This window comes from Balaenoptera musculus, chromosome 2, assembly GCF_009873245.2.
Source record: "Balaenoptera musculus isolate JJ_BM4_2016_0621 chromosome 2, mBalMus1.pri.v3, whole genome shotgun sequence".
NCBI classification, from domain to species: Eukaryota; Metazoa; Chordata; class Mammalia; order Artiodactyla; family Balaenopteridae; genus Balaenoptera; species Balaenoptera musculus.
This window is the reverse complement of record NC_045786.1, coordinates 167,565,524-167,592,597: the sequence shown is the minus strand read 5'-3', so window position 1 is coordinate 167,592,597 and position 27,074 is coordinate 167,565,524. Positions and strand designations below refer to the sequence as shown.

The following is a 27,074-nucleotide window of genomic DNA, read 5'->3' as shown; positions in this document are numbered from 1 at the left end:
AACAGACTCACAGACGTAGAGAACAGACTTGTGGTTGCCAAGGGAGAGGAGGGATGTGGGAGGGATGGAGTGGGAGTTTGGGATTAGCAGATGCAAACTATTATATACAGAATGGATAAACAACAAGGTCCCACCGTGTAACACAGGAAACTAGATTCAATATCTGGTGATTAACCATAATGGAAAAGAATATGAAAAAGAATATCTATATATATACAAATATATATTTATATATATATCTGAATCACTGTGCTGTACAGCAGAAATTAACACAACATTGCAAATCAACTATACTACAGTAAAATAAATATAAAAATAAAATAAAATTTAAAAAAAAAGGCCTTCCTCAACCATCATATAAAGACATAACCCCCCAACCCTAGCCCCACATGCTCTATCTACCTTTCTCTGCTTCATTGTTTTCCAGATTATTTTTCAACATCTGAAACACTCTGTTTACTGGCTAACTTGTTTATTATCTATCACTCTTCTTCTCCACCCACTAGAATGTTAGTTCCACAAGGGCAGGGACTTTATTGTGTTCCCAGTATCTACAATGGTTTCTGGTACATGGCAGGCACTGGATCAACATTTGTCTCATGAGTGAAAGGAGATCCATTTTTTTCTTTATTATTCTGAGAGTGGGAAATACAAGAAAAAGAGGTAGTTATGTTGGACATCCATATTTTCCTTAACTTTCTGCTATTAAACGGGCCTAGCCAGTATATAACCTTCGAATTGTGTAACCTTAATGTAAAACACTTAAAAAAAAAAAAGTTATAGTCATGGAAAAGTCATACCTTAAAAAAAGCATGTAAGATGCCTCCTTCCATTCCATACTGAAGTCCAGCAGCAACTACGTAAGTGGCAAATTTTCTGACCTGTTAGATAAAATGCAAGAAAAAAGCTAAATATATTATTATGAACCACATTGAATCAGATTATTTTTAGTGATTATTTTAAATGAGCACTTCAGTAAGTCTCATCACCTCTTTCAAGCTCCTAATGTACTGTTTAGGACAAAAAGAGTATCTCTTAAAAGGCGGGGAACTCAACCCCACTGAACAGTATTAAAATTTAATTGGGACTCAATTAAATGAAAGCCAGAGTTTATTATTTGGGAAGACTTACCACCTTTAAGTGCTATGCCGGGCGCCTAAAGGCAAAGGAAGATGTAAAAATCTGTCCTTCCATGATGGTCTTTAATTACCTAGTAGGGGAGGGAGACAGACGTAGAACCAAGGAATTTGGTGATGAGCCTTAATATGAGGATTTTAATAGACATGGAGTTCCCTTCATCCAGGAGGAGTAATTTAGGCGCTGGGAGAATTTGCCTCAATACTCAACTATTTTTTACTGTCATCAAGGTACTAGCAGCTACACTGTGTAGAAACAGGCTTTTTGGCATGTTGAAAAGCTTAAGGCAGAGGTAATACTTAGGGATACCTGGGCACTGATTCTCTTCCTCTGATGCTCTCCACTCTCATAATCCAATAACCACGTGGCTTTGATGATGTTTAACTTAACAATCCAAAGAGACTCATGCAATGGCTGGTGCAATTTTTTCTGTATTGCTAATGTGAGGTCCAAGTATAAAAGGTGCAATGACCAACAAAGATCTGTTTAGGTTCCATTAAACATTTGACTCATGAGCCGCCCCACTTGAGATTTTTAATCTTTGGTGAATTACACTGGGGATTTAATCTAACCCGAGAGAGTGTGATTTGTGAGCATATGTGTACTCTGACCGGCCTCGTCTTGCTAATTCATCATCCAATTGGAACGCTGTAGCTGGTGTCAGAAGTAGAATTGTCAATACAGACACCCTCCATCACCACTGTGATTCGATTTGGGAAGGTTGGATGTTGGTAAGTTGAAGAGACAATCATGAACTGAGGATGGAACCCAAGTAGAGATCAGAAAATCCCCCCTCACACACACCCTCATCCCTGATATGAGAGAACTGGGGTCTCTGAGTGAGCTTTTTGAGGAGGAACCATATCATCATAACTGACCTACATTCCTGTACATCTGGACGAGTGGATAAGAGAGGCAAGGACAAGGTGACCCAGTCCCCTGGTTTTTCCTACCTGTCCTAGGGAAAGTGATGTGAAAATGCCCCAAAGGATTTAAAAAGCCTGTGAACTTGCCTCAAAAACTAAACTGGTCCACCTTCTTGTGTTTATAATATAGCATGTAAATATAAATGTGATTACTGCAGATGTGGTGACAGTTGATGAACACTAGACATCCAGCCCCAGGAGTGCAGAGACCACGTCTGTTTTGTTCATGGCTGTGAGGTCAGCTCTTAGCCACAGTGCCTGTTACATAGCAAGATCTTAACGGATATGAGTTAAATGATTCCTTCCAAGGTTCCACCTATTTGATGAAAAACACTAGGTTACAGAAGGGTTATTAAGATGACCAAGTTGGCCAGATCAACCTTATCTTATTAATTGTTCAGAAAAGAGTGATTAGGAAAGGTTGGGATTAAAAAAAATAATTTTTGAAATTAAATTTTGATCGTATAATTTAGAGCATGGGACATATTTAATGTTTTCATGATAAAAAAGATATTAAGATGACACTATTTCTCTACTTTATTTAATTAATTAATTTATTTTGGCTGTGCCACACAGCTTGTGGGATCTTAGTTCCCAGACCAGGGATCGAACCCGGGGCCCCTGCAATGGAAGCTCAGAGTCCTAACCACTGGACTACCAGGGAATTCCCTATTTCTCCATTTTAGACTATCATTCACATCCATTATTTTTGCATGTGTGATCATGCCTTCTCAATCAGTGAATTTGAAATAAATGATCAAGAAATCATGAATTTTCTATTTGGGGCAATGTTCAAAGTTTAATAAAATAATATAGTTGTAGGATTTGGAGTTGGAAGAAATTTAGATTTTCTAGTCTAACCCCTTTATTTTACTTATTTAACTCCAAAAGTTGAATGACTTGGCTAAGGTCATAAGTTAATGGGTAGAAAAGGGACTAGACTGCCTAATCCCATGTTTTTTCCTTCAAATATTTTATACTCACAGTGTTTGTATTGCCAAGTAAAAAAAATTTTTTTAATAAAATAAAAACATTTACTAGTAGGACAGAATTGAAGGACCAAGTTCCTACTGTAATATCGTCTGGGACCACTAGGTGTCACCTTAGAACTATCATTACATATCATTACCGTAGGTCTTCCGATAATGGGAAAAAAGCAGTGGATGGAACCTTTAGAGGTTTAGGCGTTTTGTATAAATTCTACCTAAGTTAAATGAGGATGATGATGATAGCACCTAATTCACAGAATTGTGAGGATTACATATGAGATATAGGAGGAGTACATGAGGTACTGTAAGTAATACATCTGGCGCAGTGCCTGGTGCATGGTAAGCAAGCCCTCAATAATTTTTAGCTGTTACTACTTATTCATCACCAGGGCATTCTTGTCATCTATTTTGATAAAAGATAAGAGAAATAAAACAATTTTATAATATATGGATTACAAAATGATAACTTTTGCTGCAACAGAAGGCTAATAAGCTCTTCTTTTTGTTTACGTGAACTTCCCAGCTAGAGGTGTGTCAGTAATCAGTGACATGGACGTGTCAGGATCAACTACTGAATGACGGAGTTTTGGAGTCAGGAAAAAATAAGAACAAAACCCACAGGCTTTGGTATCTGATGGATCCAGCTTTGAATCCCAGCTCCGCTCTTTCCCACAGTGTCTGCATTTGTGAAATGGGAATAATTATGTATGTACACGAGACAGTTGTTGTCAGGAGTAGATCAGACGAGGCTAAGAAGTGCTCAGCACACTGCTCAGCAAATCCTAGCTATGCGACCTTGAGCCAGTTCCTTAACCTCTGGAAGCTTCCGTCTCCTTGTTTGCAAGATGAGGTTTATTTTTATTTTTATTTATCTATTTTGGCTGCTCGGCTTGCGGGATTTTAGTTCCCTGACCAGGGATTGAACCCGGGCCCCCAGCAGTGAAAGCGCTGAGTCCTAATCACTGGACCAGCAGGGAATTCCCTGTAAGATGAGGTTTATATGCACTTTTCAGAGTTGCTGTAAGAAGCTAATGAGATCGAGTCTGGAAAAAGGGAAAATGTGGTTCCCTCTTCCCCATTCCCACTCTGAGTTATTTGCCTCTTCTGGACCAAGGGACTCTTTGGACCTACAGACCCCTTAGGAGGTGAGGGCTTGAGCTCTGCTGGGGACTCCATACAAGGCTTCCATCTTAGGGGGCTGGAACAGAACGTGGGGCAGGACCTGGGACAGTGCCTCTTGGGGGAGCCTGAAGCTCAGAGCTCTGTGGGTGTAAGGACGTGGGAACTAAATACAGAAGTGGGGAGCGAGCTGACATGATACACGTAGAGTATGTGGAACAGTCCTGACCATGTGCATTGTAAGCTGCTTCCATAAGAGCTTTTCTTACCCTAAAGGTTCTACTACTCGAGACTTACCTTTTTCCCAAACTTGAGAACCGTTTTTTCAGCATTTATGTGGTCCAGAAAATTAGGATGGTGCTTTCTTCTTCGATAATCCTCTTCAGTAAATGGAATCTCAGAATCATCCTATGAGAGAAGAAAGGCCAGGCTCCACGTGTTAGAGCTACGGAAACCGCTAAGCCCGCAGATGCTAGGGACACTATGTTCCTTTAAGCTCAAGTAAAGCATTCTGAAAACTACTGCTTATTTTTATAGTGATTTAATGCTCTTGAAAACGCTTTAGCTAGCCAGATTCTATCATTTAAACTTAATTTAAACAAAATAAAAAATTTAAATGTCTTCTTTTATTTTGTAGAGACAGTGACATGTTGTCACTGTGATTCCATAAAGGCATTAAAAAACCCATTTCTTAATAGTTCTTGCGATGTGTGTAGTTTCTTTTTTTTTTCAATGTGTCTTTTTAAAAAAATGTCTTTAGTTCTTTTATTTAGTTATTTATTTTTAATTAATTAATTAATTTCATTTATTTATTTTTGGCTGTGTTGGGTCTTCTGTGCTGCATGCGGGCTTTCTCTAGTTGCGGCGAGCAGGGGCTACTCTTTGTTGTGGTGCGCGGGCTTCTCATTGCGGTGGCTTCTCTTGTTGCGGAGCACGGGCTCTAGGCGCGCGGGCTTCAGTAGTTGTGGCGCACAGGCTTAGCTGCTCCACGGCATGTGGGATCTTCCCGAACCAGGGTTCAATCCCGTGTCCCCTGCATTGGCAGGTGGATTCTTAAGCACTGTGCCACCAGGGAAGCCCTCATTTTTTAAATCTAAATTGTGTGTGTTTTTTCTCTTTTCCACACTGCCTCTTTCCCTCAAATTCATCCCACGTTAATGAGAACATACCATGTGCAAGTTTCTGTCTCAGGCTTTAAAAACTGGCTTCATGGGATAAGATATCAGTTTGCCCTAAGAATCAGGAAAGAAAAAGAAAAATATTTCCCTATACTGAGCTGTTCAGCACTCAGTGTCTCCACAACTCACCCTGCTGTACACCTCTCCCATGGAAGGACAATGAACTAAAAACTTCCTGGAGAATCAAAGGGAGAAACTGAGATCCATGATACAGAGTGATTTCCCCCAAATCCATCCAGATTTAGAGGTCCTATTTGGAGTAGGATTTCTAAAATATACAGTCCAATCAGGAGCCTTTCAATCACATCACATTGGTATAAGTTAAATAACCAGCCCAAAGCATCTGAGTCCAGGGCTTACACGAAATTAATCAGAGAGGCAGAAGAAACACAAGGTTGAGGACGCTGAGGTAGAACAATCATTGCAAATTTGAGAAATGGGAAGAAGGTCTGAAATGACTGGAGCCAAGCTGGGGACTGATAGAGGAGGAGGTAGGCAATGCCAGGGGACTTCCCTGGCGGTGCAGTGGTTAAGACTCCACGCTCCCAATGCAGGGGGCCTGGGTTCGATCCCTGGTCAGGGAACTAGATCCCTCATGCCACAACTAAAGATCCCATGTGTCGCGACTATGGCCCAGCACAGCCAAATGAATAAATAAATATTTAAAATAAAAACCTTTTTTTTAAAAAAAAAAAAGGATAGGCAATGCCAGGTTGCCAGGGTTTGTGGACCATGTGAAGGAGTTTAGATTCATTCTAGGAGCATAGAAGGGTCTTAAGCATTTTAAGCAGGACTATAACACAATCTGAATTATATTATATTTTATTTATTTATTTGGCTGCGTTGGGTCTTTCTCTAGTTGTGGTGAGCGGGGGCTACTCTTAGCTGCGGTACGTGGGCTTCTCATTGTGGTGGCCTCTCCCGTTGTGGAGCACGGGCTCCTGGCATGCGGGCTTCAGCAGTTGCGGTGCGTGGGCTCAGTAGTTGCAGCACGCGGGCTCTAGGGAGTGCGGGCTTCAGTAGTTGTGGTGCATGGGCCTAGTCGCTCTGCGGCATGTGGGATCTTCCCGGACCAGGGAAAGAACCCGTGTCCCCTGAATTGGCAGGCGGGTTCTTAACCACTGCGCCGCCAGGGAAGTCCCTGAATTATATTTTAACAAGATCACTTAAGCTGTTTGTTGGAGATTGGACTGGAAGGAGGCAATGGCTCATTTGAATTAATTAGGATTTTTTCCCCTGGAGCTGGGGACAGAGGCTTCCTTCCCTGGGTCTCGTGGGCAGCGTGGACACCTGAACAAATCAGGACTCTGATGGGAAGACAGGAGGGTGGCTGTTTGACCGGAAAACAGCAGCGTCGACCCCAATCTAGTATTCACTTTTCTCTTTTGAGTTGCATTACGAAGTCATGACTTTTCACAAGCTCGACGGATTTCAGTGAACCATAAAGTATCAGTCAGGGTCCTAGCATGAAAGAAATAGCACACTCAACGTGGGTAATTTGAGGAGGGTTTAATCACAGGACTATTTACAAAGATGTGGGCAGGTACAGGGAAATCACATTCCCTGGAGTCAGTAACAGGGCGCTCTGTACCACTCGCAGGTCCCAGAGTACAGAGGGCGCAGTGATAATTAGGACCTGGAGGTGAGCAGGGTGGAGAGGGCTGCCTGGCAGGAGCTGTGACTTTGGTTGAAAGGCTCAGCCTGCCAGTAGCAACTGGGCAGAAAGGAGCTGGAGGGATAATACCGTGACCTCACTCTTCTCATTTTCCCCATCCTTCACTGGCGTTTCCCACTGGCCAAACCCAATGGGAAGCAGAGGGCAAGTTTGCTTGCTGATCTAGACTGCGAGGTCAGGGCTGGGTGATCATCCCTGCCTCTAGAAGTGGATACATGATCCCAGGTCTGGCCAATCAGAGCTCTACATTTCCCTGGTCACAGTGACTGGTTTAGGGTTTGACCTGTGACCTAAGACCTGGAAAAACAGCATATTCCAGTGCTGGGTTGGGACATGGTCAAAATGGAAAAGACAATCGAAGTTCTAGGGATATAAGCCTGGGAGCTCCTGGGGGCCAGAAGGAGGGGACAGCTTACCTGAGAATGAAGCCTACTCAGAGAGGAAAAGAAGCAGTTGAATAGAGAAAAAGAGTAGGTTAGTTCTGAGAACGCTTATTAAGCCTCTAGATCCAGCTGTGCCTGAAGTCCATTATTGGACTTACCAGTTATATGAGTCAATAAATCCCCATTTTGCTTAAGTCAGTACAAGTTAGTTTATAACTGAAGGAGTGATGACGATCAATCGGGCCAGCAAAGTGATCAGCCAGTCAAATGACCAGTGATTGTTTTGTAGCAGACACTTTACTAGGCTCTTCGAGGGGCAGAACTTCAACAGGAATAAAACGACTGGCCTGCTCCTTGAGATGAGAGCAACCAAATGGAGCAGGTGAGAGAGTTTTATAAGAAAAGGACAGGAGGGCTTCCCTGGTGGCGCAGTGATTGAGAGTCTGCCTGCCGATGCAGGGGACACGGGTTCGAGCCCTGGTCTGGGAAGATCCCACATGCCGCGGAGCAACTAGGCCCGTGAGCCACAACTGCTGAGCCTGCGCGTCTGGAGCCTGTGCTCCGCAACAAGAGAGGCCGCGACAGTGAGAGGCCCGCGCACCGCGGTGAAGAGTGGCCCCCACTTGCCGCAACTGGAGAAAGCCCTCACACAGAAACGAAGACCCAACACAGCCAGAAATAAATAAATAAATAAATAAATAAACAAAAACAAAAAACACTAGTGCTTAGGAAATCTATAAAAAAAAAAAATGACCGGAAACCTCTGGTCCCTGCCCTCAAAGACCTCCCAGTCCACTGAGGGAGAGATAATTAAACAAACAAATGGCCTTTGACGCAATAAGTATGATAAATCCCTAAATATCTCCTTGTTATAAATAATGTATTCCACTGAGTCTAACATGTGCATTTTTTGTTTCACATTTTAACATCTCTGAAATTAGAATGTGTCCTGTCGTCAATGGTTTATCACAATGTGCTCAGCCAAGAAGCATCCGTGCCGTCCTCGCTGGAGCCTGGGTCACCTCCGGGTCACCTTGAGCGCAGACTGTCATCCTTAAACTGAGTTAGGTACTATGCATGTTGGTCTAATTGCCTTTTATGACGTCTTTAAAAAGATTATAGGGCTTCCCTGGTGGCGCAGTGGTTGAGAATCTGCCTGCCGATGCAGGGGACACGGGTTCGAGCCCTGGTCTGGGAAGATCCCACATGCCGCGGAGCAACTGGGCCCGTGAGCCACAACTGCTGAGCCTGCGCGTCTGGAGCCTGTGCTCCGCAACAAGAGAGGCCGTGATAGTGAGAGGTCCGCGCACCGCGATGAAGAGTGGACCCGCTTGCCGCAACTAGAGAAAGCCCTCGCACAGAAACGAAGACCCAACACAGCCATAAATAAATAAAAAATAAATAAATAAATAAAAATTAAAAAAAAAAAAAGTTAAAAAAAAAAAAAAAGATTATAGTGTGACTCAGCACTGAGATGAAAAGGTAGTTCAGAGGCACAGAGGCACTGGGGCAGAGAAGCAAATGGAAATCTGGTCTCAGGGGAGAAGATAAGCAATACTAGAAGAATGACTCTGAATCCGTATTTTTTGCAAAATAATAAGCATGAGCTTTATAGGAAACTACCTAGAGATAAATGACATGACTCAGGTTTTATACTAAGTTATTGTGTGAAAACAGACAGAATGCAGGTGTGATTCAGAGAAACTGGATTCTGAGTTTGAAGAAGTTTGGGGAATACTAAAACCACCGTATTTTGCTTATATTTTTCCTTTTAGTGTATGCACAGGAATGTATATGACAAAGATATAGGTCTAAATAAGTCTAAAAGAGAGGGCTTTCAATACATTTAAAATAAAAAGTGATAAGCATTGTTATACTTGACTAGGCGGCATTTTCTTTTTTTTCCTAAGGGGCTTGTAAAACAATGTGGCCCCTTAGAATGGAGTGTTCTTTGAGCCTGTGAACGCTGCAGAGTGCTTATTACGGGGTAGGGTTCAGGAGTGTAAGAATACACCATCCACTGTAGAAAGTTCTCGCGTGCCGATTACAAGGAATCAGGGGTGAAATGTTGCATAAAAGAAAAGCCAGCACACTACTTACTGGGTCCAGGGGTTTGGACCGCGCCCAGGTCATCACCGTGGACACTAAAATAAACACCTTCCGCTTTTCGAAATGGCTGATTTCTTCATTCAGGGCTGTAGGGCCAAAAAAGCGGAGCAGTTACTTGGGTCCATTTAGAACGTGTTTTAAAATCATGTGTACTTTTAATTACCAGCGGGACTTGAAGCGACTCCTCTTTCAAGGAGTGGCTTTACACCAGGGGGGCATCCCCTCTGATGCTTCACTGTCCCCTCCCCATCTTTGTCCCTGGCTGCCCCCTCCAGCCGCCCGACCTCTTCTGAGCCCAGCTCAAATCTTCAGCCCCTTCCTATTTCCTGGCCTGCAGCGGTGTGCTTTCACTTTTTCTGAGGGCTCGTGATACTGATAATAGCTGACACGGATGGGAACGGTTCATGGGCTTTATCGAATTCTCACCATCAGGGGATAGGTAATCTCATCTCTGTTTCTACCTTCTAAGGGAGCTGAGGCACAGTTTGCCCAGGATCACGGAGTGAGGTGGTGGTATAGAGTCCGATCCAGGAAGCCTGGTTGCCCGGTCTGTGGTCTCCCCACTATGCACCCCCTCCAGCTGAATGGAGAATGGAGTGGGAGGCCCCAAATCAGAAAGCAAGGCCCTCTTTTCTTTTTTTTTAACCATTTAAAAAAATTGAAGTATAGCTAATTTACAATGTTGTGTTAGCTTCAGGTGTACAGAAAAGTGATTCAGTTATATCTATCTATATCTAATGTATTCTTTTTCAGATTCTTTTCCATTATAGGTTGTTACAAGACCTTGAATATAGTTCCCCGTGCCGTACAGTAAATCCTTGTTCTTTATCTAGTTTATATATAGTAGTGTATATATGTTAATCCCAAACTCCTAATTTATCTCCTTACCTTCCCCCCTCTGGTAACCATAAGTTTGTTTTCTATGTCTGTGAGCCTATTTCCAGTTTGTAAATAAGTTCATTTACATGATGTTTTTCCATTCCACATATAAGTGATATCATGTGATATTTGTCTTTCTCTGTCTGACTTACTTCACTTAGTATGATCATCTCTAGGCCCATCCATGTTGCTGCAAATGGCATGATTTCATTCTTTTTTATGGGCAAGGCCCTCACATGATTTCACATAAAGCAGTGCTATTTAGCTTACGCGCTTGCAGAAGGAAGTAATTCCCTCCCCCTCCACTGCCCCTGGCTGGGGGAGAGCAGCTTATGCGTTGGGGGCTGTGGGCTGTGTGTGGAGGGAGGGCTTTGGTAACACCCCGATGCTTGGTTACGAACTATCTGTAGAGATGGGAATCTAGAATAGTGGTGACCTGGACCTGGGAGTGTTTGATTTCCAAAGGGTTTGTCATTCCCCAGGAGGGCTCCCCACACATTTAAGCATTGAATCTCCTTGAATACTTTCTGGCATGTGATTCCACTAAAATATTTTTCATAATGTATAATTTTCCAGGAAAAAAAAAAAAAACTAAAGTGAGATATACTTAAATTGTCAGAGGATCTAAGCGACACAGTAGTCATGGTAAATTTTAGTCTCATGAGCTGATTTCTCGAACAACAAGGAAAACAATAAACTACTGATATCCTGAATCTAATAAACTCATGGATTCCAACCCTAAGGTGAGAAAGTATTATTGAATTAAGTCTAAGAACACTATGTCCACAGACCTACTAGAGAATGGACTTGAGGACACGGGGAGGGGGAAGGGTAAGCTGGGATGAAGTGAGAGTGGCATGGACATATATACACTACCAAATGTAAAATCGACAGCTAGTGGGAAGCAGCCGCATAGCACAGGGAGATCAGCTTGGTGCTTTGTGTCCACCTAGAGGGGTGGGATAGGGAGGGTGGGAGGGAGGGAGACTCAAGAAGGAAGAGATATGGGGATATGTGTATATGTATAGCTGGTTCACTTTGTTATAAAGCAGAAACTAACACACCTTTGTAAAGCAATTATACTCCAGTAAAGATTTAAAAAAAAAAAAAGGGGGGCTTCCCTGGTGGCGCAGTGGTTGAGAATCTGCCTGCCAGTGCAGGGGACACGGGTTCGAGCCCTGGTCTGGGAGGATCCCACATGCTGCAGAGCAACTGGGCCCGTGAGCCACAACTACTGAGCCCGCGTGTCTGGAGCCTGTGCTCCGCAACAAGAGAGGCCGCGACAGTGAGAGGCCTGCGCACCGCGATGAAGAGTGGCCCCCGCTCGCCGCAACTGGAGAAAGCCCTCGCACAGAAACGAAGACCCAACACACCCAAAAATAAATAAATAAATAAGCTTTCATTAAAAAAAAAAAATTTTTTTTTAAATTTAAAAAAAAATTAAAAAAAAAAGAACACTATGCCCACATATTAATTCCAATCAAATGTTAACTTTAGTTTCTATTTTTATTCTATTAACAAAAATCACCTCTTCAATTTAATTTTGTTCTTTTACCCTTCCTGCTCTGCTGTGCCTCAGATTGGCCTATTTTGTGAATGCCTGGCACACTTAGAGGTCTTCTAACTGGGTTATCCTTTTTTATTTATGATCATTTTAATGGGTCTAAAATGATCTGCTTTTTCACTTTTGAACGAGCAGCACATTTTATCCATATATACAAATGTTTTCTTGCATTTCTTATACTTCATTTCTTTCTCCATTTTTGCCTTCCTTTGATAGTATCTGTGAAAGGCAAGGTAGAAGAATTCTTTTATATTAAAATATTTGAAAATAGTTCAATAAAACATCATTAAGAAGTAATACATATCCACTGTAAAAACAAAAACAGAAAACTCCCCAAATCTCAGGGAGTACATGAGGTAAAGTGATAAGGTTCCCTCTACTATTCTCTCTATACCCTCACCCAGTCCCCCATGACTGACCAAGGGCTATAATTTCTTACAGACACAAACACTTCGTATCTCAAAAAAGAGGTAACACATTTAAAATTTTTTCACCAAACAGAGAATAAAATTGTCTTACTTATTTAAAGCTCTTTATTAGAATGAAGAAGGAAGCAATATAGAACATACCCTACATGTTAAAGCTCATGAAAGGAAATGCAGTATCAAAGTTTGAGAACTGCTATGTTCCCTTGATGATTAGTGGGAGAGATCCTATTAGGTGCTGAAGCTCATCTGTCATAGCAGGAGCTCAGTGGTTAATGTCTAAAGTTCATAATCAGAGGACATCAGTGCAGGCATTTTTGTGTGTTAAAAAGAACAAGTGGGTTAAATGAGGTTCCTTTTGAACAGTAGAGATGGGATGGAAAAGAAATGCAGGGAATTGTTGCTTTTTATTCTAAATCCTACTGTGCTTTTTAACTTTCAAAACATGTCCAGGTTTTATTTCAGAAAAAATATTAAAATGTAAAGAAAATTGTGAGTATACATTGTATAGAAAAAAATCAATTTCCAAAGACTGGCACAAAATAGGAACTCAATAAACATTAGGTCTGATTATTATTTTAGGTGGTGAAATTATCTTAGAAAGTGCAATTATACATCATCTGTAAATATTTGCAAAGGGATAAAAATGTGGAGAGTAGGCATTTAAAAAGCTCTGTTCCAAAAGATGACACATTATTCATGTTTTTGATTTGTCTCTTACTGAATGAAACTTAGGACCACAGGGATAAATGAGAAATCAAACATTCTAAGCTCCTGAGGATTCCAGCACATCCACAGAGAGTACTTTTTCATCATGATTTCTCTGAATATGGTACAGACATTACTGAGGCTTCATTCCATTTCTTTGAACATGAGCCAAAATATAGCTTTGCTATTGGTCTTATTCAGGGGTTGGCAATGTACCGCCTGTTTTTGTAAATAAAGTTTTATTGGAACCCAGCCCATTCATTTACATAATGTCTATAGTTGCATTCTTGCTACAACAGCAGAGGAGTTGGCTTGAAAAGCTAAACATATTTACTATCTGGCCTTTAACAGAAAAAGTTTGCTGACGCCTGAACTAATCTGCTAAAAACCAACATATTGAAGTGTAAAAAATACTGCAAAGTAAGGTGCTTGTGTCTTTTTGGCTGTCCTCCTAGCCTGGAATGGCAATTCAAATAAGCTAATTTACTCTCTCCTTTGATCCGGACTTAATAAGGAGATGAATCACAAAGCACCAAATTGCTAAACATCATCTTGTCCCTTAGAGTTCATTACCTTTTTCAAAGGATTTAAAATATGAAGTGCTCTCTGCTACCCCTTCCTGACCCTTGCTATTGGGGCACACTTGTTGAACTGAATCAAATCCTCACAGTTAGAAATAATTCCTCTCCTCCTGGGGCTTCCCTGGTGGTGCAGTGGTTAAGAATCCGCCTGCCAATGCAGGGGACACGGGTTTGAGCCCTGGTCCGGGAAGATCCCACATGCCGGGAGCAACTAAGCCCGTGCGCCACAACTACTGAGCCTGCGCTCTAGAGCCCGCGAGCCACAACTACTGAGCATTCACGCCTAAAGCCCGTGCTCTGCAACAAGAGAAGCCACCCAATGAGAAGCCCGCGCACCGCAAAGAAGAGCAGCCCCTGCTCGCTGCAACTAGAGAAAACCCACATGCAGCAACAAAGACCTGATGCAGCCAAAAATAAAAAAATAAAAAAGAAATAATTCCTCTCCTCCTAAAGTCATATCCATCTTGTGATACCTTTTGTGTCAACATGCCATTCTCTGTCCTGCATGAAAGTTTCTCCCGAGTTCTTTAGCTCTCTTGTGGGCCTACAAGAGCCTTGAGGGTATCATTTTTTTTATAATTTGTCTTTGTATCTTCCCAATACGTTCAACCCCACCTCCTTAAGCCATGCCTGTGGAATGAATAAAGGTTGAATTTTGAAAGTTAATGTTTCATTTCTTTTAATGATTAAAAATATTCTATTCTTCGGACACATAAATCAGCGGAACAGAATAGAGAGCCCAGAAATAAACCCTTGCACTGATGGTCAGTTAATCTACAACAAAGGAGGCAAGAAAAGACAGTCTCTTCAATAAATGGTGCTGGGAAAACTGGAAAGCTACATGTAAAAGAATGAAATTAGAACATTCTCTGACATCATATACAAAAATAAACTCAAAATGGATTAAAGACCTAAATGTAAGACCAGAAACCATAAACCTCCTAGAGGAAGACATAGGCAGAACACTCTTTGACATAAATTGTAGCAATATTTTTTCGGATCTCTCTCCTGAAGCAAAGGAAATAAAAACAAAAATAAACAAATGGGACCTAATTAAATTTAAAAGCTCTTGCACAACAAAGGAAAACACTGACAAAATGAAAAGACAACCTACTGAATGGGAGAAAATATTTGCAAATGATATAAATGATAAGGGGTTAATATCCAACATATATAAACAGCTCATACAACCCAACATCAAAAAAACAAACGACCCAGATTAAAAAATGGGCAGAAGAACTGAGTAGACATCTTTCCAAAGAAGACATACAGATGGCCAACAGGCACATGAAAAGATGCTCAACATGGCTAATCATCAGGGAAAGGCAAATCAAAACCACAATGAGATACCACTTCACACCTGTCAGAATGGCCATCATCAAAAAGACAACAAATAATAAGTGTTGGCGAAGACGTGGAGAAAAGGGAACCCTCATGCGCTGTTGGTGGGAATGTACATCGGTGCAGCCATTGTGGAAAACAGTATGGCGGTTTCTCAGAAAACCAAAAACAGAACTACCATATGACCCAGCAACTCCACTCTTGGGTCTATATCTAGAAAAACAAAAACACTAATTCCAAAAGATACATGTACCCCAATGTTCCTAGCAGCATTATTTATAATGAGCAAGATATGGAAGCAACCTAAGGTCCATCAACAGATGAATGGATACAGAAAAATTGGTGAATATATATACAATGGAATACTACTCAGCTATAAAAAAGAATGAAATTTTGCCATTTGCAACAACATGGATGGACATATTATGCTAAGTAAAATAAGTCAGATAGAGAAGGACAAATACTGTATGATATTACTTATATGTGGAATCTAAAAAATACAACAAACTAGTGAATGTAACAAAAAAGAAGCAGACTCACAGATATAGAGAACAACCTAGTGGTTACCAGTGGGGAGAGGGAAGGGGCGAGGGGCTTTATGGGGTAGAGGATTAAGAGGTACAAACTATTAGGTATAAAATAAGCTACAAGGATATGACGTACAACACAGGGAACAGGCAGTATTTTATAATAACTATAAACGGAGTATAACCTTTAAACATTTTGAATCACTGTATTGTACACCTATAACTTATAATATCATACATTAACTACATTTCAATTTAAAAAATTCTATTCTTCGGAAGCTCCTGTTGCTAAATTAATTAAACAAGGAAGCCATTAGATTGAGGTGGTCTTAATAGCTTAGCAGCCTAAATAAGCAAACCCAAACCTAAGAACAGCTAATCACAAACAGTCAACCAGGCTCTCCCAAATAAGGGAAACACTTAAGTTACAGCCAGTCAAATAACTGCTTTTCTCTATAAAAGTCCCGTCCCTAGCTGCTGTTGGTGGAGCTCCTAACCACTTCCAACATGAATCGGATTGTTTTTTGGTTTTTTTTTTTATCCGCACCACGTGGCTTGCAGGGATCTTAGTTCCCGGACCACGGATAGAACCCAGGTCCTCCGCTGTGAAAAGCTCAGAGTCCTAACCACTGGACCGCCAGGGAATTCCCAATATGAATTGATTTTTGTTCACATAAACTCTTCTTGTTTTTATATATAATAAGAAACACTGTCAAATGCAGTAAACGTCAACTTTATTTTTATGTATTTATTTATTTTGGCCACCCTGCGCATTATGTGGGATGTGGGATCTTATTTCCCCAGCCAGGGATGGAACCCATGCCCCCTGCACTGGAGGCACAAAGTCCTAACCACTGGACCACCAGGGAAGTCCCTCACATAAACTCTTAAATATTTTCATATGCCTCTGTTTATCTTTTAATGCTATCCACAGGCATATTCACTAGTCTGATTTCACTTCCTGTTTTAGGTGAATTTCAGATCAGTTCTTCCACGGTCCTAATTTGCCTAGTGTTCCTGAGATGACTCTTAGGTAAAGTAAAAAGTCCCGTCCCTGGAGATCAAGGGTGCATCTCACTGACCAGAGACTGCCCAGATGGCTTCCTCCACTTGCTGGGGGTTCTCAGTGATGTTATAAATGATAACATCACACTCCAGCAGGTGCATGAGAAGGTCTTCTCGAGAGATAGCCTGAAAAAGAAAGTTGACAGTCATTTGTCGCAAGAACCGAACAAAGTAACCTTAATATTTAGATGGGAATGACAATTTCCAAATGAGATATGTTGCCTGGATAGTCCCACAGGAAACATTCGCAGAAGGATTTTTTTATTTAAAATGAAATTTTGGCTCTCTTCTGTGTATAGTTTTCAAGTAACAAAGTTTATGAAAATAGCCGGGAACAGATGAATAAGAAAATTGCATAATGATCTTAGGTACTATTTCTGCATGCTGTTTAAACCCCGATTCAGGAGGAAAGAATTAGAACACACTGGAAGAAAATGTGTGAGGCATTTAAAACAAACTCAAGCTCTATGCAAGTTTCTTTGAGCAACTATAGACCATGAATCACTCAGAAGTGCTGATAAGTGATTAATGTGGATTATCTCAGAATCCTCAAAATGGAATTAATCTGGTCTCATTCGAGATGTAAGGTACCTTATTACAGTTGACAGCGGGGAGTATTTTAAAAAAACAGAAACTTTTAATGGTTAAAAATACCAAGTTCTTACATGAGATGAAAGTAACTTTGGTGATCATTGTGTCCAAAGGAAAACACGCAGACTTGGTAAATCATGATTGGACTGATTGAGGGTGAAACAGGCACGTTTTCAAGAGAATGGTCATCCTGACCAGATATTGAGTGACCATGATTGTGCGTTCATTTGTTCCCCCAATAAATATTTGTGGGCCCTGATTTTCACCCCGAGGACAAAGGCAAAATAAATAATGTATGATTGTTGATACTACAGAGTAGCGTGTGTGTGTGTGTGTGTGTGTGTGTGTGTGTTGTTAGCAAAATTTTAACAAATAACTAGGGTCTAATGTGGATGAGGGTGCAACTAAGTGCATATGAAGCCTTTGTACAAATTAGAAAAAGGAAACCTGCTCTTGGAAAAATTATAAGGCACCCAGTCTGGGACACACTGTAGCCAGCAGAACACATCACTTTTCAGCCCCTACTCATGCCCATAGCTGGGCATCCGTGTGCAGTGTGCAACCTGTACAGCCCTACATGGCAGCCGCCAATGTAGAAAGGGCTCTCATAGAAGTACATTTGAGGTTTGATGGACTAGGTGAAGTATGGGACTACGGCTCGTAGGAGGTGACATTTGAGCTGGGCTGAAAGGGTGAGTACAAGCTCACTCAGCAGAGCCTGGGAAGTTCACAGACTAGCAGGCCATTTGCTGAGCCAGGCAAAAGCACCTTTCACAACCTGGACCAGCCTAATGTTTTTCCATCCTCCACTCTCTCTCCTTTCATGCCACTCTTGCTTCTTCGCCTTGGCTCCCCAGAACCCAAGCTCTAGCTATACCGACGCTTTCTATTCCAAAGCACACCATACACTTTCCCAGGTGCCCCCTTGTGTGTCATTTCCTTGTCCCTTTATCTGCTTGGAAAGCTCTATTCAGCCCTGGAGGTTCAGCCTCAGTCCCAGCATCAGCAGTAGACCCCAAGCTCCCAAAGGAGGGCCAGCCGTGCAGAATCTCCGGCTCAGAGGAGCGTAGGGGGTCTTGCTCTGTGTGGCAGGGAGGAGTCTGAAGCTCCATTTGCCTGGCTCTATAGATAAGACTGAGAATTCATACTGCCCTTTTCAGAGTGCTCTGGACGCGGCTGTGCACACACCTCTGTCATCATGTCACTGTCCTGCTCTGGAGCCACTAGTTTACATTGCAGAGTCTCTGCTAGGCTGTGAGCTCCGTGTTTATCCGTGGGTCTTTAAAGTGCTCAATACTCTTTCACTGAATCAAATTCAGGTATAAAGAGTGATCAGTGATGGAGATCCGAAGCAACGCAAATAGCCAGGAGAATGGAAAGGAGGCATTCTTTCGAGAGCGATTAAAGACACGGGTTGAGGCGTCCCTTTCTTCAGCTGCCGCTAAGGTGCTCCATCCTTCCGAGGAAGCTAAGGCCGCATTGGGGCGAGACCCTCACTTCATCTGTCCGGGAGCCCCCGCCTAGCACTGGCCCCGCACCGTGGCCTCCGTCTCAGAGCTCGTCTGCATCTACTCGGCCCTCATCCTGCATGACAATGAGGTGACGGTCACAGAGGACAAGATCTGTGCTCTCATTAAAGCAGCCGGTGTAAATGTTGAACCTTTCTGGCCAGGATTGTTTGCAAAGGCTTTGGCCAAGGTCAACCCAGCGAGCCTCATCTGCAATGCAGGGGCTGGTGGAGCTGCCCCAGCAGGAGGTCCTGGCCCCTCCACCGCTGCTGCCCCCGCTGAGGAGAAGAAAGCAGACGCAAAGAAAGAAGAATCTGAAGAGTCTGATGATGACAGGGACTTTGGTCTTTTTGACTAAACCTCTTTAGTAACATGTCCAATAAGAAGCTGAGCTCTTAACCACTGTAAAGCAATTATACTCCAATAAAGATGTTAAAAAAAAAAAAAAAAGAAGCTGAGCTCTTTAATTTGAGGTCAGCAAGGAGGCACTCTGTGCTCTGGAAAAAACTGGCAGAACAGGACTTCAGACAGACATTTTCAGGAGAAATTTTTATGAACCCAATATCTTGCGTCTTCTCATACCTAGAAAAGCACCGAAGTCATGACTGGAGAGATCTGCTCCTTGTGACTAGCACCGACCTTTTGCTGAGATGTGTACTTCATTGCACGTGGCCCCTTCACCAAAACCATATGCATACTGACTGCCCACACCCCAAACTCTTTGGAGCAGTTCCTCAGAGCTCTCTGAGAGGCTGTCTCCCAGGCTATAGTCCTCAGTAAACCCCAAATAAAACTGAACCCACAGCACTCACAGTGTGTGTGTGTGTGTGTGTGTGTGTGTGTGTGTTTTCCAGTCTATAGTGGGAAGCCAAGAGCCCACAGCAATACCAGGCTTGCAGCTGTGACGGGGGCAAGTGCATGCTGAATGGTATAAAGGACACTCTTGGTTGTCTACAAACATCCATCTCCTTTTCTTCTTTCCCAACAGACCCCAATTTTGTTCAGATACGCCTCTTCTCAGCCTGTGGGAAATTAACTCCACCTTCTAGCTTAAGGGATGGGCCTTACTGATCTCAGGGTAAGTGATTGGTTCAGGAATCAGCAAGTGACTCAACTCAAGACACTGAGATTCAAGGAGATACCTGTGGGGTGCTGCTGGAATGTTCATCCTCCTTTTTCTGAGAACTTCTGGAAGTTCTCTTCATCAGAGTGTTGCTGCGTTTGTGTGCAAAGCCCTGGAATGTTGCCACCTTGCTGCCAACCTGAGGATAAAGTCACCCCCAGAGGAAGACAGAGCTCAGGAAAGGGCAGGAAAAGGAGCTGCAGCCCCTGGATCATGCCAGGCCTGAAGCAGGTCCTTCCTTGAGACCACCAGCCACATAAGCTGATGAATTCCTTGTTGATTACTGATTTGCATTGCCTTTTTTTTTTTTTTCTATTACTTGCAGCCCCAAACAGCCTAAACTGATAACAGACAGCAAGGCCCTTAATACAAATTAGGGCAGAGTAGTTTTGTAGAGGAGCGTGAGAGACTTCATTCTGGGTAAGTTGATATAGAAGTGCTGCAGGACATCTGGGGGAGCGGACTAGGAAGCAGTTGGATGTGCAGGTCGCTCAACAGGGCTGGAGAAGGATTTGAAAGGCATTGGCTTGTACAGGGGAGCTGAAGCTATAGGACTGAATAAGATTTAGAAAGGACGCCTATTAGGAGAAGGGAGGGAGCTCTGAGAAAAACTGCATTTAAAGGGAAGGAGTGGATGAGTAAGGGCAGTCTGCCGGCAGCGGCTGCTGGGAAGCGGGGAAGAGAGGCCCTTGGTAATGAGGAGACGGCTGGTGACAGTGGCCAGGGCATCTCCTGTGAAGGGGTGGGGGCTGGAGAGTGCAGGAGTGAGGCCTGCAAAGGTAGCTGAGCCCTCTCTCGAGTTCAGTGGTGGTGGGGCCAGGGGCAGAGAAAGAGGCAGGGAGGCCAAAGTAAGAGTGTATGTGTGTATGTGTGTGTGTGCGTGCGTGTGTGTGTTTCCAGAGAGAAAGATGTGAGCATACGTAGAGGTGGAAAGAAAGAAGCCAGTGGCGAGTGAAGATCCAGAAGAGGGTAAAAGGGGGTAAGTGGTGAAGAAAGTTCCCAAAGATGGTAGGAGAGGACTCATTCATTCATTGACGAATACTTGTTGAGGGCCAGTGCTGTCTGTCACCGTGCAAGGATACACATGAGAATAAATGGGGTGCTGTCTCTACTCTCAAGGAACAGATGGTAATAGTGTGACCCACAATAGACAGATAATAACAATGGAGTGAGAAAAGTGTTAGAATCTAGGCAGGTAGAGAGCTCAGAATCTAAACTGGGAGTGAGGAATCATGGAGGGCTTCCTGGAGGAGAAGACAACCCGAGTTAAATTGTGAAGGATGAATAGGGCTGGTTGGGGGAGGGAAGAGGGAAGGCTATTCCAGGGTACAGCATGTGCAAAGCCACCTCCTAGGATCTAGAGAGCTGCAGGCAGGGTGACGGGAGGAATTAGGCTGGGAGGGTCACCCTTCTTGCAGGTATTTAAGTCCTTGGATGAGGACTGTGTAGAATTTGTCATGTGAAGGCAGCAGTATTTCTCAGTAAGACAGCAATATAATGGTGTTATCCTCAAGTGGCTTATTACCAAAGGAGATGTCTCTTTCACAGATTGCGCCGGCCATGGCCCAGAGCCATGTTGGGTTGGTGCAGGGCAGAATACATTTTAAATACAGGGCAGAGAACTTTATGAGTCTGAAAGTCCAAATGAGATCCATACTTTCTAAGAATATCTCATTTAAGTTCTGTGCTGCAGGCAAGACTTGAAAGTGGAGAGACAAGGGTTGTTAATTTCCATCACGGGAGGAAGACCTGCCCTCACCTCTCTCCTCAACTTCTCCACTGTCTCACGTTGGCAGGAGAGAGGAGATGAGGAGCAAACACATTGGCAGGGCATCGGAGCAGGGGGTGGCCCTCCCCTTCATCCCCTCTCAGCAGCCCCTCTGGACTTACATAGTAGGTCTCCACGGCAAAGCTGGGGCAGGGGGTTTCGAGCGTGGAAAGTGTGCCCACTATCTGGAACGTGCCTTCCTTCAGGTTGGCTGAGGAGGCTTCTGGCACCGCTGATTTATCTTCACCGTGCTCTTCCTCCTCTTCGGTAATTTCTTCAAGTGAAGCCCCGACGACAGAGTTAGAAAGAAACTGCAAGCAAACAGGAGTTTCCTGAATACTAAGAACAACGGAGAGTAAGGCCAGTCAATGAATGATGATTCTAAAACCACCTTTACTGAAGGCTTGCTATTGGTGCCACTCATGCTTTGTACACCGGTATCTCACTGAAATTGGTTTAATTCCCACAACGACACAGTGAAGTGTCTATTCACTATTATGACTCCCCATTTCATAGGCGACACAGTGAAGTGTCTATTCACTATTATGACTCCCCATTTCATAGGCGAGGAACTCAGGCTCGGAGAGCTTAAAAGCTCGTTAAGGGTATTATCCTTCCCTAGCATCAGGCAGAGCTGGGCTAAATTCACGATGGTCGTTTTGTCTAACAGATAGGTAGAAATGTAATGCGATCAGCTTAGGTAACTTAAATTTGCTAGCAGCCACATTAACAAAAGGAGAAAAAAACAGGTGAAGTTAACTTAGGTAAAGTTTAAATTTTTAAAAATTTAGGTAATGTTTTATTTAACTCAATATATCCAAAACATTATCAGTTTAACATGTCATCAATATAAACATTATTGAGATATTATATATTGTTTTCTTTTCCCATAGTAAGTGTTCGAAATTTGATGTGCATTTTACACTTACAGTGTATCTCCATTTGGACTAGACACTTTTAAACGTTCCACAGCCACATGGGACCAGTGGCTATGAATAATGAAATAGAATGAGGTTGGCAAAGTTTCTTTTTTTTGTTTTACAGAAGCTGTCTTTGTGAGTTGTTTATGCAATGTTCATGGGTTTCATATATAAATAGAAATAATTTTAATTTATATATTAGACATATAATTTATAGTTTAAACATGTGTAAATAATCATGACGATATCACCCCTTGGGAGTAAAAACACAACAGAATGCCCCACCCCCTTTATTTTGATTAAAAAAACAGTCCAAGTTAATAGACAAGGTGTCAGGTTCAATCTTTTATTGGGGGACTTCTCTGGTGGTGCAGTGGTTAAGAATCCGCCCTCCAATGCAGGAGACACTGGTTCGAGCCCTGGTCCAGGAAGATCCCACATGCCGCGGAGCAACTAAGCCCGTGCGCCACAACTACTGAAGCCCATGTGCCTAGAGCCTGTGCTCCGCAACAACAGAAGCCACCGCAATGAGAAGCCCGCGCGCTGCAACGAAGAGTAGCAGCCAAAAATAAATAAATAAATAAATTTATTTTTTTAAAAAAATCTCTTATTGGAATCTATTTTTCCCAAGTATGCCATATATATTTTCATTTACCTCTCAAACACACATATTCAATTTTATTATCCCATTTCACAGATGAGGAGATTGAGGCCCAGCAATAAGTAATTTGCCCAAGATCGCATAGGCAGGGAGGGGTGAAGTTGGACCTTCTGATATGACACCCACGGCTGCACAGGTGCCCCGCCCTGACACACTACCCAGAGACGGGGGGGAGAAGGGGCTGTGGTGGCATTGCCCAGCTGGGCCTAAGGACAAGAGACATGGTTTCCACGTTTTTTTAGATGCTTTATATTTCTACTCCCATATTGCTTAGTGCAGACAATAGCAATTACTTGGAATTTGAGAAAGTCAAGCCCTGGTTTGTTAAGGAATAACTGGAAATTCTGTTACTGATAAGCTTTGGAAAAAATCTCTACCAACGAAAAGTTTTATTGTGAAAATATTATGTCGTAAAAAATAATCAGAGATCAAAAGGGGATAAAATAAAAAGTTAAATTCTCTTCCCTCCCTCCCTCCTAATTTCAATCATGTCACGTCCCTTTTTTAAGTACTCCAATGGCTATCAATGGATTTAGAACATAAACCAAATTCCTGACCAAAGCCCCACAAGATCTGGGCCTTTGGGCTTGACTCTGCTTTGTTAATTTACGCAATAAATATCGATAAACTGCTGACCACGTGTGAGGCGCTGTTTAGTTGCTGAGCTGGGCCACATTTTGACTTTCACGGGCCCTTTCCTCCAAAAGTATATTAAAAATGATATTTTATGACTGTATATCTGTAACGACACACTATCTTTGACTCTAAAATTTAATTTGCTTCCTTCCAATTTTAAGAGAAATTATAACATTTGTGTGGCCCCAAAGCCACATGGGTCCTGGGCACGGTGCCTGCTGTGCCCTGGAGCCCCTGGTTCACTGCAGTCTCACCACTCTGTCCTCTGCAACCTTTGCCTTTGCCGTGCCCTCTGGGAACTATTTCCTTGTGCTGGACCCTCATCTTGTGTATGTCAGATTAAATGTCACCTTTCAAGAGAGCTCTTTCATGCAACTCTATGTAAAGCAGCTGAGCTCTACTCCCAATCCACCTCTTCTATCCTCTTTCCTTCAGAGTACTTATCACCTATTGAAATATCTTGTTTATTCTAGTAATTATTTATTGTCTGTCTCCTTCCAGAGGGGCAGGGTCTTCAAGGGTCAAAACCTTTTTTGGCCTTATTTACTGTGCCAGCCTTTTAGTAGGAGCTCATGAATGAGTGACTCCCATCCTCCAGAGGTGATAACGGTTAAGTGTCTTGTGTATCCTTTGAGACGTTTTCTATATTTAGGTTGTCTGTCTATCTATCTATCTATCTATCATCTATCTTCTCTATATTTGTATCTATCTTTTTGAAAGACATAAGTAAGTTCATACTACTCCTGTCTTTTTAATGCTTTGTTATTGCATTTAGTTTTGGACTTCTTTTTCCGTCAGTTGCCTGATTCAGACGAGATGGCGGGAATGGAAAGAGAACCCGGTTAGGAGGTCGGAGACCTGGCCCTATGTCCAGGTCCTGCCCCCAACTCGCTAAGTGATCTTGGGCAAGCCCCTTTCTGCCTCGAAGCCTCAGTTTCCTCTTAGTAACAGGGGAGGAACCCCGGCTGGAACGGAGATCTCTAAACACCTGGGCTTCCAGGTGGGGCGCTAGTCTAGCCTGGGTGCAGACTGGGGAGCAGGGGGCATTGGTCGTGCCCAGGACGAGGGAGGGTCTCTTAGGGGAGGCCCTGATAGCGCCCGGTGGTGCAGGCCCTCGCTGGGTTCGGGGGCGGGGGCGGGGGACTGGGAGTTGGGGGCTGGGGTTCCGCTGTGACCCACCGCCGCTCACCTTCCCGATGTTTCTGCTGCTGTATGAGTCCAGCAGGTTTATAAACACCCTCTGGATCCGGATAACTTTCTCAGTCCGGGCAGCAACTTCCTCTTCTTCAGCCATGGTGGGAGCCTCGCTGGTTGCTAAGGAGAAAGCGTCCCTTTGGTTGCCAAGGAGATGGGCCCGCGGCCCTCCGGGGTTGGGGCCAGGGCGCGGGGCGGGGCGTTCCCGGGGCGGGGGGCGGGGCCTCCGGTTTCCCGCGCCAGGAGGGCTCTCCCTGCCCAGGGCGCCAGGCAGACCTGCGTCCCCGCGCGAGCCCCACTCTCCCCTGCTTCACGCCGGGGGCCCTCGGGCAGGGCGCGCTCTCCGTCCCTTTCCTCTCTTTCATTCGGTAACTCCGGAAACACGTCCCAGTGTCCACCTGACACGGAGCACTAAAAATACTGATGAATCTGATGAAAAGGTAAAACCCGCAAGCCTAGGCTTCCCCTGAAATGTTGGAGTGAATTAACGTGCCCCTGTGGGGCGGTCTGACCAGGAGGGCGTGACATAATCTTCTACTGCAAAGAAGGGCTGTTGCCATGGAGTTTCGGGGTCATGGTGTGGTCCACTGTGCTGCCAGTGGCTGCTTGGTCCACTGGGCTCAACTGGTTTAGCAGTTCCGGGGCTGGGGTGGGAGCGGCTAGCAGCCTTTTGTGCTGGGGATTCACCCCCATTCACAAAGGGATAGAATTTGGACCCTGCCCTTTCCAAATCAGGTTAGACACGCAGCTGCCGAGATAAACCGACGCATTAAAAGATGCCATTCGATTTGTCTTATCACAGAACCACAAAGGTCATGGTGGACTATATATATATATCCTGTTATCTTAGAATAGTAAATATTTTTGTGCTTTAAACATTAACTTGTTGAATGTAAATATTTAACACATGGATTGACTGTGTACCTTTTTTTTTTTTTAAAGACTGATTGCCTCAGAAATTGGAGATGGCCAGGGAGCTCCAGACAGCCTGAAGGTTCTGTCTGGGCACTCAGGCATTTGGGAGACTTAGCTTTGACTTCCAGCTCTGCAGCCATTTGTGGGAGACTGGGGCCAAACTTTTAACCTTACCCAAGCTATTAAATTGGCTGTAAAACAGGGGTGAAACCACCAACCTAACAGGGCGGTCAGGATTAAACAAGATATATGAAAGCACCTTCTGAAGTGGTCTCCAAAAGTGAAATTACTTTTTTTCTGCAACGCTAAAGCACACTTCTACAAATGGGAGTTTTTCATTCCTTTTTTCGTCCCCACGCCCCACTCCCTTTCGTTTTATACATATGTCTCACTGAAACTTCTGTTTTGATAAAGTAACACTTTGAAATTTTGCAGACTTAATTTGGAAACAGCTTGCTCACAGCAACATTCTTTTTTTTTATTTTTTATTTTTTAAAAAATTTATTTATTTATTTATGGCTGTATTGGGTCTTCGTTTCTGTGCGAGGGCTTTCTCTAGTTGCGGCAAGCGGGGGCCACTCTTCATCGCGGTGCGCGGGCCTCTCACTATCGCGGCCTCTCTTGTTGCTGAGCACAAGCTCCAGACGCGCAGGCTCAGTAATTGTGGCTCACGGGCCTAGCTGCTCCGCGGCATGTGGGATCCTCCCAGACCAGGGCTCGAACCCGTGTCCCCTGCATTGGCAGGCAGACTCTCAACCCCTGTGCCACCAGGGAAGCCCAACATTCTTTTTTTTAATATCAACAAGAAGGTGCTGTCAATTTAAATGTAAAAATACTCATGTAAGACCAGTACAAAACTTGATGGAATAAATACTCTTCAGCATTCTTTCAAAAGGTCTCTTAGATCAAATATTCTAGAGTTCCAGATTTTCAGTTTGACCCTATTGACATGCAGTTAAGCAGGTAAGTACTTTTATTCAACCGGTCATGCTACTGTAACTCATTTTTGTTTCATTCTTGTTTACATTACTGATAACATGTAAATGAGCTAGTTACAAGGGGATGGCTTCCAGAGAATTTTATATCATATTGGTAGGTTAGGAAAGGAGATTCATATTGATCAATTCTATTATGCCAACTAAGGCATCTTTC

General features: G+C 43.3%; 1 protein-coding gene across 1 annotated transcript in view; it reads right to left on the bottom strand.

Annotated features, from left to right (window-relative positions):
• The window catches only part of AK7 (adenylate kinase 7), a 56,170-nt gene extending 30,999 nt beyond the window's left edge, over positions 1 to 25,171 (bottom strand). Inside the window, exons 1-6 of the mRNA XM_036845259.1 lie at positions 25,003 to 25,171; positions 21,719 to 21,907; positions 16,624 to 16,732; positions 9,508 to 9,602; positions 4,469 to 4,579; positions 801 to 881 (exon numbers count right to left, since the gene is read on the bottom strand). Of these exons, the coding sequence (XP_036701154.1) occupies positions 801 to 881; positions 4,469 to 4,579; positions 9,508 to 9,602; positions 16,624 to 16,732; positions 21,719 to 21,907; positions 25,003 to 25,107 (690 nt within the window). The 5' untranslated portion in view covers positions 25,108 to 25,171. The remainder of the gene's footprint in view (positions 1 to 800; positions 882 to 4,468; positions 4,580 to 9,507; positions 9,603 to 16,623; positions 16,733 to 21,718; positions 21,908 to 25,002) is intronic.
• Positions 25,172 to 27,074: the final 1,903 nt, after the last annotated feature.